Here is a 12,824-nt window from a genome sequence, read left to right as displayed (position 1 = left end):
GAGAATACATTTGCACCGTATGCTGAGCGTGGACCAAGCAGTGACCTGCGGTTGATTACATCCTTAGGAATCGAACAGGTTGACAGTGACCAGCTTCAATAGTTTCTATAATTTCTTGGAGTGTGTCTTTCCACTTGTTTGGTGTAAGGATATATTGGTTTAAAGTAAAAAACAGCCCCATATTCGTGTGCGTAAGATCCTTTCAAAAGAAATCATCCAGCCCTTTGTTTGGCTTTGACGACAATGAAGTGAGGGTGGTTGTAGCGAGGAAAATTTGTTTTTTTCATTAAAAGTATATATTCGAATAATCTATAATAAAATTTTTGGTGCGAAGATTATGTTGCGAGAGGTAAGGTACTCTATACCTTTAAGTGATGAAAAATGAAAAAATAGAATCGAAGAATTTTTTAAACTATACAGGTAAAAGTATGATGGAATAAAGTTCATGAAAACAAAAAAGCCTAATAAAGTAAAATGTTCATTATAACCCAATATAATATATAATAAGAGGAAAAAATGAAAGAAAAAGAAATTATAAAAAAGTGTTTATACTCCATATAAAAATATAAAGTTGGTTAGCGGAAAGTAGTCAATTATAAAATCGATTTATGAACCGATAATTGGGACAAATCTTATTAATCTGACAAGTATAGATCCTCATTTGCTTCGCCTTTCTTGGGAGTAAAAGTAGTTGATGCAATATTGTCTTTAGGACTAAAATTATCCGATACGATATTATTGAGTTCTGAAATCACATGGCTAACCTCTGGTCTTTCATGTGGTTCGTGTTGCCAACACTCTATTGAAATAAATAACAGCAGGTAAATTAGATTGCAATAAAAATCATAGTAAAAATGTACATACTTACTTTCATACAGCGCAACGAATTTATGGTTTGTGCCTGGAGAAGGTTTTTCTCTCGTACCATTAAAAATGTTCGACATGATTTTAAAAATTTCGAGATTGTCGTTATTTTTTGTCTCGAAATCAAAAGGCGATTTACGACTTGTCAACTCCCAAAATAATACCCCTAGACTATAAATATCGGCCTTTTCAGTTAAGGGATATGGATGATTTTGGGTTTCGGACGAACATAGGTTATGCTCAAAAAAATTAGGATCCATGTAAGGTATCACACCCCGTACTTGAGTATTACGTTTTGATCCTTTTAAATATGAACATCCAAAGTCCGCTAACTTTATAGTACCTTTACTTATTAAAATATTATCTGGATGCTAAAAAATAGGTGGTACGATAGATTAAGAAAATGAATTATAAGATAACATAGATATAATATACTTACGAGATCAGCATGTATGATTCCCACAACATTATGCAACCATGAGATTGCACTTGCGATTTCCTTAGCAAATCGCAACTGATTCTTCCATCCAAAACTTACAGCATTGTCTCTTAAGTATTGTTTTAATGTCCCGCCTTCAGCATATTCAAGGACAAGTGAGTAATTTGTTTCATCTAAAGAATATCAAAATAAAGTCAAAAATCATTATAGATTAATAATTACAAAATCGTTATTTACCCTGTAATTTAGTAAGTCCATAGAACTGAATTATACTCGGGTAAGGACTTGCCATTCCAGTTAAAAAAATCTAGGAATAAAAAATCGTAAATACTTATAGAATAAGCTTTATCATAACGTATCAAATAACATACCTCATTAACGATGGCGGCCTCTTTACTAGAACTTCTAAATTTTTTGATTGCGAACATTGTTGTATCTTCCCTACATACATTATAAACCAAAGCGGATGCTCCGGAAGAAACCTCACTAAGGATCTTAAAATCTTGAGGATCATAATAAGTAATGGTTTGTGATACTTCATCATCCAATAATATCTTTAGCCTGCTGGCATCACACTTCTCGAGACGCAGCTATCATAATATAATGAATTCGAATTACTACTTTTACTATATTAATTAGATGACACAGCAGACAATATAATTTTCAGATTTGCGGATTTTCGGCATGTACATTGTTAGTACACGTGTACATTGCTTATACTGCTGCTGTGTCATAAAAAAAAAACCATTTAAATATCGGGTTTTTGGTGGGTTTCGGTTTTCTCCCTCGTTTTTCTTATGCGGCGCAGTTGTAGTAAACTTAGTTATTTTTAACAGCTAAATAAAATCAAAAAATGAATTAATGTTGACTAGAAAACAAATGAAACGGAAGTACAATATTGAAGTAATAGCAAATCGTCTTTCTTACTTTCTATATTATTGCAGATGCTCCTCGCCATTTACTTATTCAAAATTGTTTCTTTGTTTCACTGATGTTAAGAAACAGAGCTAAAGCAATACTCTAACGGTATTAAGTTTTATAAGCGACCAAGACAGCGACTAAGTGTGGCCTTTTAGTAGATTATAGAGAACAGATGACAAGAAAAACCCGGTTGTTGTGGTGCAGTTCCTTTGGTCAGCAAATTTCTATTTAATTCCTTTTAACACCTGGAAGAAAAGCAAAATAGGTATTATAATATAGACAAAAAAAAGTGAAATATTGAAATGACAATAAACGATATTTCTGTATACCTGTGAATGCTTCTCGCTGTACTTTTTTTAAATAACTCGTTTCTTTGTTTCCCCAAGGATGAGAAACAGAGGTAAAATAATACTATAACTGTATTAGGTTTTATATGCGAACAAAAAGTGGCTAAGGGCGATTTTTTAGTAACTCCAGAGAATAGATGTTGAGAAAGTCCAGTTTATTGAACGAAATGACAGATTTAGGCGGTGAAAAATGTTTCAACAGTTATTTTCTGGGGACTAGAAATAATGGCCATTTGGTGCGACAATTAAAACTGCTCGTTAAATAGATTATTGGTCTTTATACTCGCACAGAATAGATAACTATTTCTATTTTATAATATTTCGAATACATATGGAGTTAGTCAAGTTACTCAAGTGATATGCATCTTTGACATATTACTGCAATTAGTGTGACAAAAAAAAAACCGCCAATACCTAAAAACATTATTTTCTCATCGACTGAATATATGAACAGAACTTAGAGTGTTGACTAATGTTTTTGGGCAAGATACGATAAGTTTACACTTAGACTATAGCAATCAAAACGAGAAGGATTATAGAAATGATGAGAATACAAGTGATATCACTTTCGATTACACTGTATATCGGTTTATGCACCACAATGAATATCAATTGTTGTGTAAGGATAGACATAAGCTGCTGATACTTTTACAAATGAAAACAAATATAGACTCGTAGCATTCGAAAATAAGCAAGTAGGAGACAACTTGTCACGTTTTCCCGATGGGATTTTACACTTTTTTATTAAAGCACAGTGGTACCAGAAATTAGTATTGTATTATGTGAGGCGTGCCAGATTTTCTGAAATAAGCTGACCGTGACCTTGGGTCACGATCTCATTGTTAGGTATCTACTAAGAAACAAAACAATTTCCTTTCATATCTAGATCACTTAAAAGTACACGAATAAACAAAGGTCTTGTAGAAAACTGGTGCCGAATAAACCATGGTACTATTGTATATCCGAAACGTTATTTATGCTAATCATGATGATTTACAATTCCATAATCTAATGGTATTACCGTATTCCGAGATGAAATAATTTATCCGTTATGTTGTGTATGCCAATCATGATGATTTTGCAAGGAGAAAGATTAACGAAATGACGAAAGAATTACGCAATAGAGGATGAAGATCTGGTGATCCCCTGTTCCTGCGGAAATTTTTTCGCTATAAAAAAACTGGATTTTTATTCTTTGTACCGATGGATCACTATGGCTCCCAATAATCTTAAAATACTTGCATACAATATCTTGAAAAGTCTTGGAGATGACCTTGTCAAAGATATGAAAATACCTGAACTGGGCCCATGTTCAGAGTGCAATAACGAGATTCTTTCACTAAATCTCAGACCGTTCACAACGCTCTCTTGTGGACATACATATCATAGACTTTGTATTGAGAACAAGATATTGCATAATGCAGCAAGTGTATGTTCTTTCCCGGGATGTGGAAAGACAATCGAGACCGAAGCAGTGGATACTAGACGAGATTATGATTCATCGCAATCAAGCGGAACTTCGACTATAACGAGTATGTTAGGCAGTGGTCTTAGCCTAAATCCTTTACCTGTTAAACAAGATAGGGGCTCGAATGAAGAGGAAATAGTAACTCGAGCTATAAATCAGCCCACACCCTCCAGTAGAAAGCGAAAGAATAATTCTACCTCCGTGAATAACCCCAGTAAAAGGGTTAAGAAACCAGTCAAGAACGAGGATTCTCGTATGCTTAAGAGGCTTGTTCGGGAGATGAGCACTGTTTCCCCCCGGACTTCTGACCTTAAGGAGAGAGAAGCTCTCGAAAGGGCTTCCAAACTAGGAAGTGGGAAGAATGTGTTCTTTGATTTATATTTTCAGATTTGTAATGGAAGAGGATGCTCGTTTCGAAGTGATAATAAACTACCTATTTTTTGGAGAGGGACTAGAAAAACGTCTCGTCCAGTATAACCACCTAGAAGAGCATGAGGCTCGGAAAAAGATTAATATTGAGGTTAAAGATCAACTCCCCAAGGAGGTTTCCAAAGCTGCGGTCCGAAAGAAAATAGAAAGAGCTCGGAAGATTTATGACCTTTTTTTCCGCATCACTGATGACAAAAATCAGCGGATAGAATACATCAAACGAATTAAAACATTTACGGCATCATCTATTTCTAAGTTGAGTTCGGAGAATATCGAATATGTGGCGTCCCAGGTCAGAATGAATACCAACGATTTCAAATGAACATCCCAAATGAACATTGCAAATGAACTGAACGTAGTTAGCGAAGTGGTTTGTTCCCAACTATTTTACTTATTGATATAAGCCAAGTGTGACCTTTGGGTCACGGTCTCGTAGTTAAGTTTTTATTATTATCCGCTGATCCTATCATATTGTGTATTCGAAAATTATTATAGCTAGTCTTTTTTAAAAAAATTGGGAGAGTTATTGCATATTATTTTTTGATCATTAGTACTAGTAAAAATGCATTCATATCCTAAACAGATTTTTATTTTTATTTTTACACTATATATTTTTTTTTATCAACGTATAATAATAATTTGATGAAAACCTGAACAAAAAAAAAAAATTCATGAAAAAAATTTTTTTTATTTTTTTTTCGTATTTCTTTTTCGATAATTCCAAGAGTATTTTGAAATTGAAAAAAAAATTTAATATTTTTTTTATTTATTTATTTTTATTCCTTTTGTCTTTTTTTTTTATCTTTTACTTTTTTTATTAAAATTATACTTTCTTTGACTCAGGTCAAGTAATACAACGCAGTAATATTTAAGTTCATCATTTCATGTGTTAAAACTCAAAAAAGTCATATTAAAATTGGCAAATTCTTTTTTTGAAACTCAAAAACAATGATGAAAACTTTTCACCACAATGAACGTTAAAAAGAAATTCACCAAACATATTACAAAAAAAAATTAATATTGTTTACCAATGCATGTTAATGTATTACAAGCCTGCTATTGTATCTTAAAAAAGCATGAACTTCAATGTGACTTGGTGTAAGGTTACATGTCATATTATTATTATGATTTTAAGAATATAAAATGATTTAACTCCGATACTCATGTAATATTCTTTTTATTCTTTAATGGCAGACACTAAAAGAATTATACGACGAAAAGCTCTCGGTAGAACTGCTTTTATTGGGTCTCTATATAATGCTACGAGAGATACTTTCTGTGGAACTACGATATTGAAAACTGAATTTCCAAATGATTCCATAAATAGAGCTGATATTCCAAATAGCGAATTATCTTACGAATATGAGGATTCGTATGTGGAAAAGTTCAACAAATTAGACGTCGAAGCCGAACTGAAATTAAGTGCTCTCGCAGGACTGGTTACTTTAGAAGGTTCGGGAAAATATCTGAACGATGTAAAGGAAAGTTCCAAATCTGTAAAAGGCACTCTAATATACAAAATGACTTCTGTCGAAGAAAATTTGAATATTTATCGTGACGGTGTTAAAACATGCATCTCTACTGATGGGCTTAGTAATACAGATGCCACTCACATCGTAATAGGAATAAAATGGGGAGCTATTATGATAGCATCATTTGAATGTAAAGACACAAAGGAGGATAACAAGTCCCAAGTTGAAGCAGCGTTGGAGTCTCATTTTGAAAAATTATCACTCTCTATTTCCGGAAATGATGACGCAAATATTGAAAAGGATCAATCTAATCTTATGAAACAATTCTCTATAAAGCTTCTTGGTGATGTTATTCCCCATAATAAGAGATTTCCTAAATCCATTGATGATGTGAGAAAAGTTATGACAGATATTCCTTCATACGCTAAACAATCTAATGATGGAAAAGGCTCTCCAATTGAATATGTTCTCTATCCATTATCGGAACTTGCGAAATTACTCACTCAAAATGATATTACAACCGATAATACCGATAGTACCGATAGTATGATAACGGAGTTGACCGAAGAAACTGTTTTAAAAATAGATCACATCTTTGATGATTTATTCAAACCTAAACAACGGCTCAATGATTTATTTAACGATGCAAAATCTATCTCTAATCTCTTACCTGATGATGTTCTTGATGAGATCAACAATCATGTACAAGAAATTAAATTGGAGGAGGCGAAGTTAAGAAAAGATCTCGCTGAAAGCCTTATTAAATTACGTTCTGGAAAAGGCAATAGTGATGATCTTGAAAACATAATAAATGCATTTCAGAAAAGTATCTTATCTAAGAGTTCTATTACGACGTTCATTGATCAATATAGATCAATATCCCCAAAGGCTGACTTAGTTCTGACTCTTAAAGCAAAGAAGGTAGAATACCTTGATAATAGTTTAACTATTGATCATATTCTGCATAGATATTCAAATGGTCATATCTATATACTTATTGATGAAGACATCATTGATAGCAGTAATTCGTCGCCAGTGCATATGGTATTCAGGGATTTATATAATTTAAATGAAAAATTGTGCAAATTCTTTATAGCTGACACTAAAATTTGTACTTGGATAAAAGGCCCTGATTATCCAGTAATTCACCATTATGTTAATGGAAGACTAAAAAGTGATGACTATTATAACGACAATAAAAATTTATTCACATCAAATCTTGTTAAGTTTGAAGTATGTAATTCAAGACCAAGAGATGATCCAAGCGATAAGATGCGATTAGCAATACCTTGCCCACATGTCGATTGTCCACATAATATTTGCAATTGGAGATGTTTCAATTGTGAACAGGATATAGAATATGGATATAATCGGTACTTTTATTGTGGTTGTGGCGAAAGTGAAATAACTAGTTGTAAATTCAGGTGCAATAGTCCTTATCACAATGTAGGATATATATCTTTTGAATCAAACACACTTATTGATCTATTACCAGCAGCGCCTCCGGAAGAAATAAATATATTATTACTTGGTGAAACTGGTGTGGGGAAATCAACCTTTATAAATGCTTTCGTTAATTATCTTAAATTTGATACGCTAGAGGAAGCAAAATCTGGGAATATGGAAGTATTGATTTCATCAAAATTCACGATCACGGATGATAAATATGAAACGAAAACAATTAAGATAGGTAATGATGATTCAAATGAGAGATTGGAAAATATTGGCATGTCGTCCACTCAAGAATGTAAAAGCTACGTCTTCCAAGCAGCTGAAAATAAAATTGTAAGATTGATTGATACTCCTGGTATAGGTGATACTAGAGGGTTGGATCAAGATAAGAAAAATTTTGAAAATATCCTAAAGTATATTAGTCATCACCGATACTTAAATGGGATCTGCATACTTCTTAAACCTAACAATTCTCGGTTAACCGTAATATTCAGATTTTGTATACAAGAATTATTATCACACCTTCACAGAAATGCAAAGGATAACATTGTTTTTTGCTTTACCAACGCTAGAGGAACTTTCTACCGTCCAGGTGATACACTGCCACCACTTAAAAAACAACTTGAGGAGCTCAAAAAGCGATCTAGTGTTGAAATAAAAGTAAATCTAGACACAATATATTGTTTCGACAATGAATCATTTAGATTTCTAGCGGCAATCAAGGAACCAGGTATAACATTTACGGATGCTGATGAAAAAAATTTTTCAGAAAGTTGGAAAAAGTCTGTGGATGAATCATTAAGACTTATTCAATATCTCGTAACATGCCAACCTCATATAGTGAAAGATACTCTATCGCTCAACAATTCTAGAAATATAGTGATACTTCTTTCTAAACCACTTGCAGAGATAGGACAACTTATCCAAACAAATATTAAGTTAATTAAAGAACAACAAAGTGAAATTGCAAATTCTAACCAAACAATAGAAGAACTTAAAGATCAACTATACATTCCACAAATAGATCTTGAACCAGTAACGTTGGGGTATCCAAGAACTGTATGTACCAGCATTAGTTGTGTCCGATCATTGCAAATTGATGGAACGAACGTTAGTAAAATAGACTACATAACACATTGTCATCAACGCTGTTATTTGAAAAATGTCAAATGTGATGAAATAAACAATGCAGCATTGAAAAGTTGTCAAGCAATGAATTCAAGTGGAAAATGTAATAAATGTGGCTGTCAATGGGAAAAGCATATGCACATCACTTATGAGAACAAACAAGTAACTAAAAGGATTATTGATCAAAATGTAGTATTGTTAATTTCGAAAAAGAAATCAGATCAAGAAACCAAAAGAGCAATTATAGAAGATTATCAAACAAGGGTTAATCAGCTACAAAAAGAACAACATACAATAAATGAAATTAGTCTGAAGTTTGCACAATTTCTAAGACAAAATGCAATAGCTGCTTTTAATGATGCATACGCAGATTACTTGGATCATTTTATAGGAGAAGAAAAGATTAAGAAGAGCGTTGACCCTAATAATTATGATGATGAAATTCTTAAAGGACTTGAAACCACAAAAAGAAATTATTTAGCACAGATTGAAATTATAAAAAAAGCGATCGACAGCAATGATCCTTCTATGCCTCCAATTTTGCCAGATGACATAGCTGAACTCGAACAGAAATTATACGATTTACCAATTAATGGTCAAACTTTGAGAAAAATCAAAGACGAAGCAAAGCGTGGTCAGGTTAAGGCATTTAGGTATAAAGAAAATTATTATATGCCTTCTTGGAAGACAATAACGAGTAAAAGAAAATTTATTTCAAATAAATTTGTAGAACTTTTTAGATGGTAAGATTAATAGATGATAGTTATTACTATTTGATAGTTACTTTTTGAACCGATCATGTATAAGTTTTATTTATTTTTATTTTATATTGTTGTATAAATAAATTTTATTTGGTTAAAATATAAATTGTTTAAAAATTGGCCTAAATAAATAATTTATTAATTCTATATTGTTTGCAATATAATGCTTTAAATCATATAACCCATTGTCTTAAATTTAGTATTTAGAAATTACATACTATATATGATACGTTTGCAGAAATTTTCCAAATTTTTCTTAAAATAAATATAGTGAATGAATAATTGTATGGGGTAAGTAATGCCTGATAATCAGTATAATTATCCACAATAACTAAATTCATGAGTTTACTTATTAATTGTATTCAACATGTCGCTATATACAAAATGATCGAGCATAAGTTTCATTAGAGTCAAGGAAGAGAAAAAATGATGCCAACTCTTTTGCCGCTTATGAATATATTTACATAGAAAAATAACTTTTCAGTATGTGTGTTCTGAAGTTTGATGATACGTTATTTTTTATTTAAATTGTATTTTGACGTAACCGATGACGTGATCACTTGACATTTTTTTTTGTTAGCTTTCAGACCGTAATACGCTTTGCTATTATGAATTGAGAACTTTTATATTATGCAAAATTTTGAATACTGGTGGTTGACTAATGACTATATAGTAATTAAGGAGAGTGTCATAATAAAAATTAGAAATGAATTCAACAAAAACTTTTTTTTCAAACTGATAAAAGACAGAACTATATCGTTTTTAAAATTTTGATTTTATATAATCTTTCTATATTTTTCATTATTACTCATAGTTATATCAATATTTTATATTATGATAATTTTTTTACCATATCTTTCTTTTTCCGTAACAAAAATGATATTTGCGCACGTGATCATCAGCTGATAATTTCGCAAATTCTATAAAATCGTTCGGCTCGAGCCAAGCTACCTTATGGCTCGGCTCGAACCGGCTCATGCGGAGCTTTAATTAAAACTAGAGATAGCAACGGTCACGCTTCTGACCTGCATGCTTGCTAATGGCCAGATGTATGGTGAATTAACCTACAACTGTTTCTCCTGAACACCACGTAGACCAGTAAAGGTGGCAAGCTCGTTCAGGTAAACAAAACTAGTTTATAATTAATAGGTTGAAATAAATAATATTTGGGTTGTTAAGAACAAAAAAATGGGTAAAGACGTTCACTTTTATTATATATAATCTGTGTTTTTTTTAGTTATGTTCGGCCCCAGATACTACTACTTTTGCAACAAGTGCATCAGAACAAGAAAGAAATTATTTACGTAAAATCAAAATTAATATATATACAATACGTACTATGTACATACATACGACCGAGCAATAAGCACAAGTTTCTCTACTCAAAAAATTTGGTTAAGTATTGTTTTAAATTTTAACGGTTTTTTAACGTGGAATTGGTCGTACCTACTATTTTATACCTTACATTTACCATAACAAAAAATGAAAGAAAAGAAGAGCGAGAAAGGATGAGAAAGGAAAGAGGAGGGCAAAGCTAATAAAGGGGAAAAGTGGATGTCTTTTAATTATGTATTGCTTAAATCGTAATATGATGAACTCTAAGTTATAATTGTACTATTTCAGTAATTACACATTTTCTATGAAAATATCAAGAAAAATGTTGTCTTAAAAATTCCATTTTTATATGATTTTGCGTAACTTATCTGTTACAGTATTTCTCAATTATGTGAAATAATTTAAGGATATGTAATTTCATATTTGTATTATTTATCTTTTAAAGAACTTTCACATACTAATTAGGTGGATGGAAGATCTTTTACTACGAGACAAAGTGATGATCTATCACGCCGCGTAACTGACTAATGAAAATGTGCTATAACATAAAAGCTTTTTGAAAAGTTTTGTTATATCGTGTGTATCAGTGTATGTAATCAGAATAGAGAGTGTGAACCCTGATACTATTAATAAACTGAGTCGAGCAGAGTTAAACCGAAAACCCGGTTCGGTTCTTGTCACTTCAGTTCAGATTTCCAGATTCGAGTTAGTACGCACCAAAATTTATCAAACCCGATTTGGAACTGATTACCAAACCGAATAGAACGAACTGATTCAACTCGCTCAACCTGATCCCTAGCAAAGGAATACCTTGAATCCTTGATAGTTGTAAAGCAAATCATGGGAAAAGGTACGTGTTTATGTTAACTAGATAGTTAACGTTAGTAGTGCCTGGCCATTCAGATTAAAAAACTGCGGCTAAAGACGCTTATGTTGCTAATAAAAATTCAACTTTTTTAATAATACTAGCGTGAAATTAACAAATTTACGTCACATTTTTATCGGTATATTGTAATATTTCGAAAATAATTCTTTCCATATTTGGTTAAGTTAGTACTATGTATTTTCTGACCTTATTTATTGTAGATGCTACGATAAATATAGTAAAGAAATGTGTTACTAAAAAAAAAAAATATTTCGAAAGTAAATTTTATTCAGTGTGAGACCTCAACGAATCAATAGTTTAATGATTCAAACTTGTGAATATATTTATTGAATGAAGTAAGTTTTGATGGTTGTTTTTTTAATACCAATATCTGTTAGTATTGATTTGTTTCTCTTGTTTTCGTTCTTAATGCATTTCCACATGAAAATCATTATACGCATAAGTACTCTAATCTCACAATCCATTGTGTTAAATCTTCCTATTTAAATAGTTATCCGTTTCTGAACATCATGGCATACGTAATTATATTATTATCAATGAGTCCTTTAATCTATTTGAGATAAACCAGACAGGTAAAATATCATGACGGTCTTTCCTTTTTTAGATAATTTCAGGGGAAGCCATTGCCTTTTTGACCGAAATTATCATAATTCCAGCCCTGAAGAAATGCGTGCGGCTAATAGAATATTTTGAATGGATAAATTTGACTTATAATATTTAAGCTTCGCTCAAATTTTTGGAACTTTACATTTAAAATCAAAAAATATGATAAATAGTAATTTATTGATAAGATATATTGCGAAAATAATTATTTAAATTACAGACTAAGAATTTTTATAATAATGAGAATCTTTAAAGAATTTTTCTGGGGGTGATAATCAACCAGTGACTGAAATTAAGATGATCGACCAGCATTAAAAAATATAGTGCCGGTAAAATTTGATAATTCTGGCCAACGGTGATGATCACCCCCGGGCCCCGGTCCCGGTGATTTGAAGTAAAAAAAACATTCAATTGGTAGATCATCTTTCTCAGTACTTCAGTAGTATATTTGATATCAGAATACAATATGGTCTTGCTCAAATCTAGAATTATTTTAAAGACTATACTAGTTTTATTTGAAAGTCAATTTTTCTTATTTCTGTAATTATTTAATTGAAAGATGATGTCATGTTGGTATACCCTTTGAAACTCGACCGCCCGTCTGATTGACAACATAACAGTAAACTGTATTTATTAATCAAAAAAAAAAAAATTCAAAAAATGAGATTAGATCTTTGAAATCGCAAGTAGGGAAGGTAAGAATTCCTTGTCTTTTGTTA

The 12,824-nt window shown here is 31.7% G+C and overlaps 3 protein-coding genes across 3 annotated transcripts; 2 read left to right on the top strand and 1 right to left on the bottom strand.

The window, feature by feature from the left end:
* Positions 1–635: 635 nt before the first annotated feature.
* Positions 636–2,051, bottom strand: OCT59_002357 (uncharacterized protein; the record flags this gene model as incomplete). The annotated part of the gene is made up of 6 exons (XM_025321851.2): positions 636–799; positions 869–1,235; positions 1,304–1,476; positions 1,541–1,610; positions 1,675–1,893; positions 2,049–2,051. The coding sequence occupies 6 exons, from the start codon at positions 2,049–2,051 to the stop codon at positions 636–638; spliced, it is 996 nt and encodes a 331-aa protein (XP_025167791.2).
* A 1,725-nt stretch (positions 2,052–3,776) lies between these two features.
* OCT59_002356 (uncharacterized protein) lies at positions 3,777–5,328 on the top strand. Its single transcript, XM_025311840.2, has one exon. It carries the CDS (start codon positions 3,785–3,787, stop codon positions 4,514–4,516), a length of 732 nt encoding a protein of 243 aa, XP_025167790.1. The 5' UTR covers positions 3,777–3,784; the 3' UTR covers positions 4,517–5,328.
* A 216-nt stretch (positions 5,329–5,544) lies between these two features.
* OCT59_002355 (uncharacterized protein) lies at positions 5,545–9,377 on the top strand (the record flags this gene model as incomplete). Its single annotated transcript, XM_025321850.2, has 2 exons — positions 5,545–5,566; positions 5,663–9,377. 2 exons carry the CDS (start codon positions 5,545–5,547, stop codon positions 9,265–9,267), a joined length of 3,627 nt encoding a protein of 1,208 aa, XP_025167789.1. The 3' UTR covers positions 9,268–9,377.
* Between the last annotated feature and the right edge of the window lie 3,447 nt (positions 9,378–12,824).

This window comes from Rhizophagus irregularis, chromosome 10 (assembly GCF_026210795.1).
Source record: "Rhizophagus irregularis chromosome 10, complete sequence".
NCBI classification, from domain to species: Eukaryota; Fungi; Glomeromycota; class Glomeromycetes; order Glomerales; family Glomeraceae; genus Rhizophagus; species Rhizophagus irregularis.
The sequence above is the reverse complement of the archived record's forward strand: the minus strand, read 5'-3'. Positions and strand labels throughout refer to the sequence as shown.

Coding starts and splice junctions, on each gene's coding strand:
- OCT59_002356 (XM_025311840.2), top strand. CDS start 3,785: ATGGCTCCCAATAATCTTAAAATACTTGCATACAATATCTTGAAAAGT.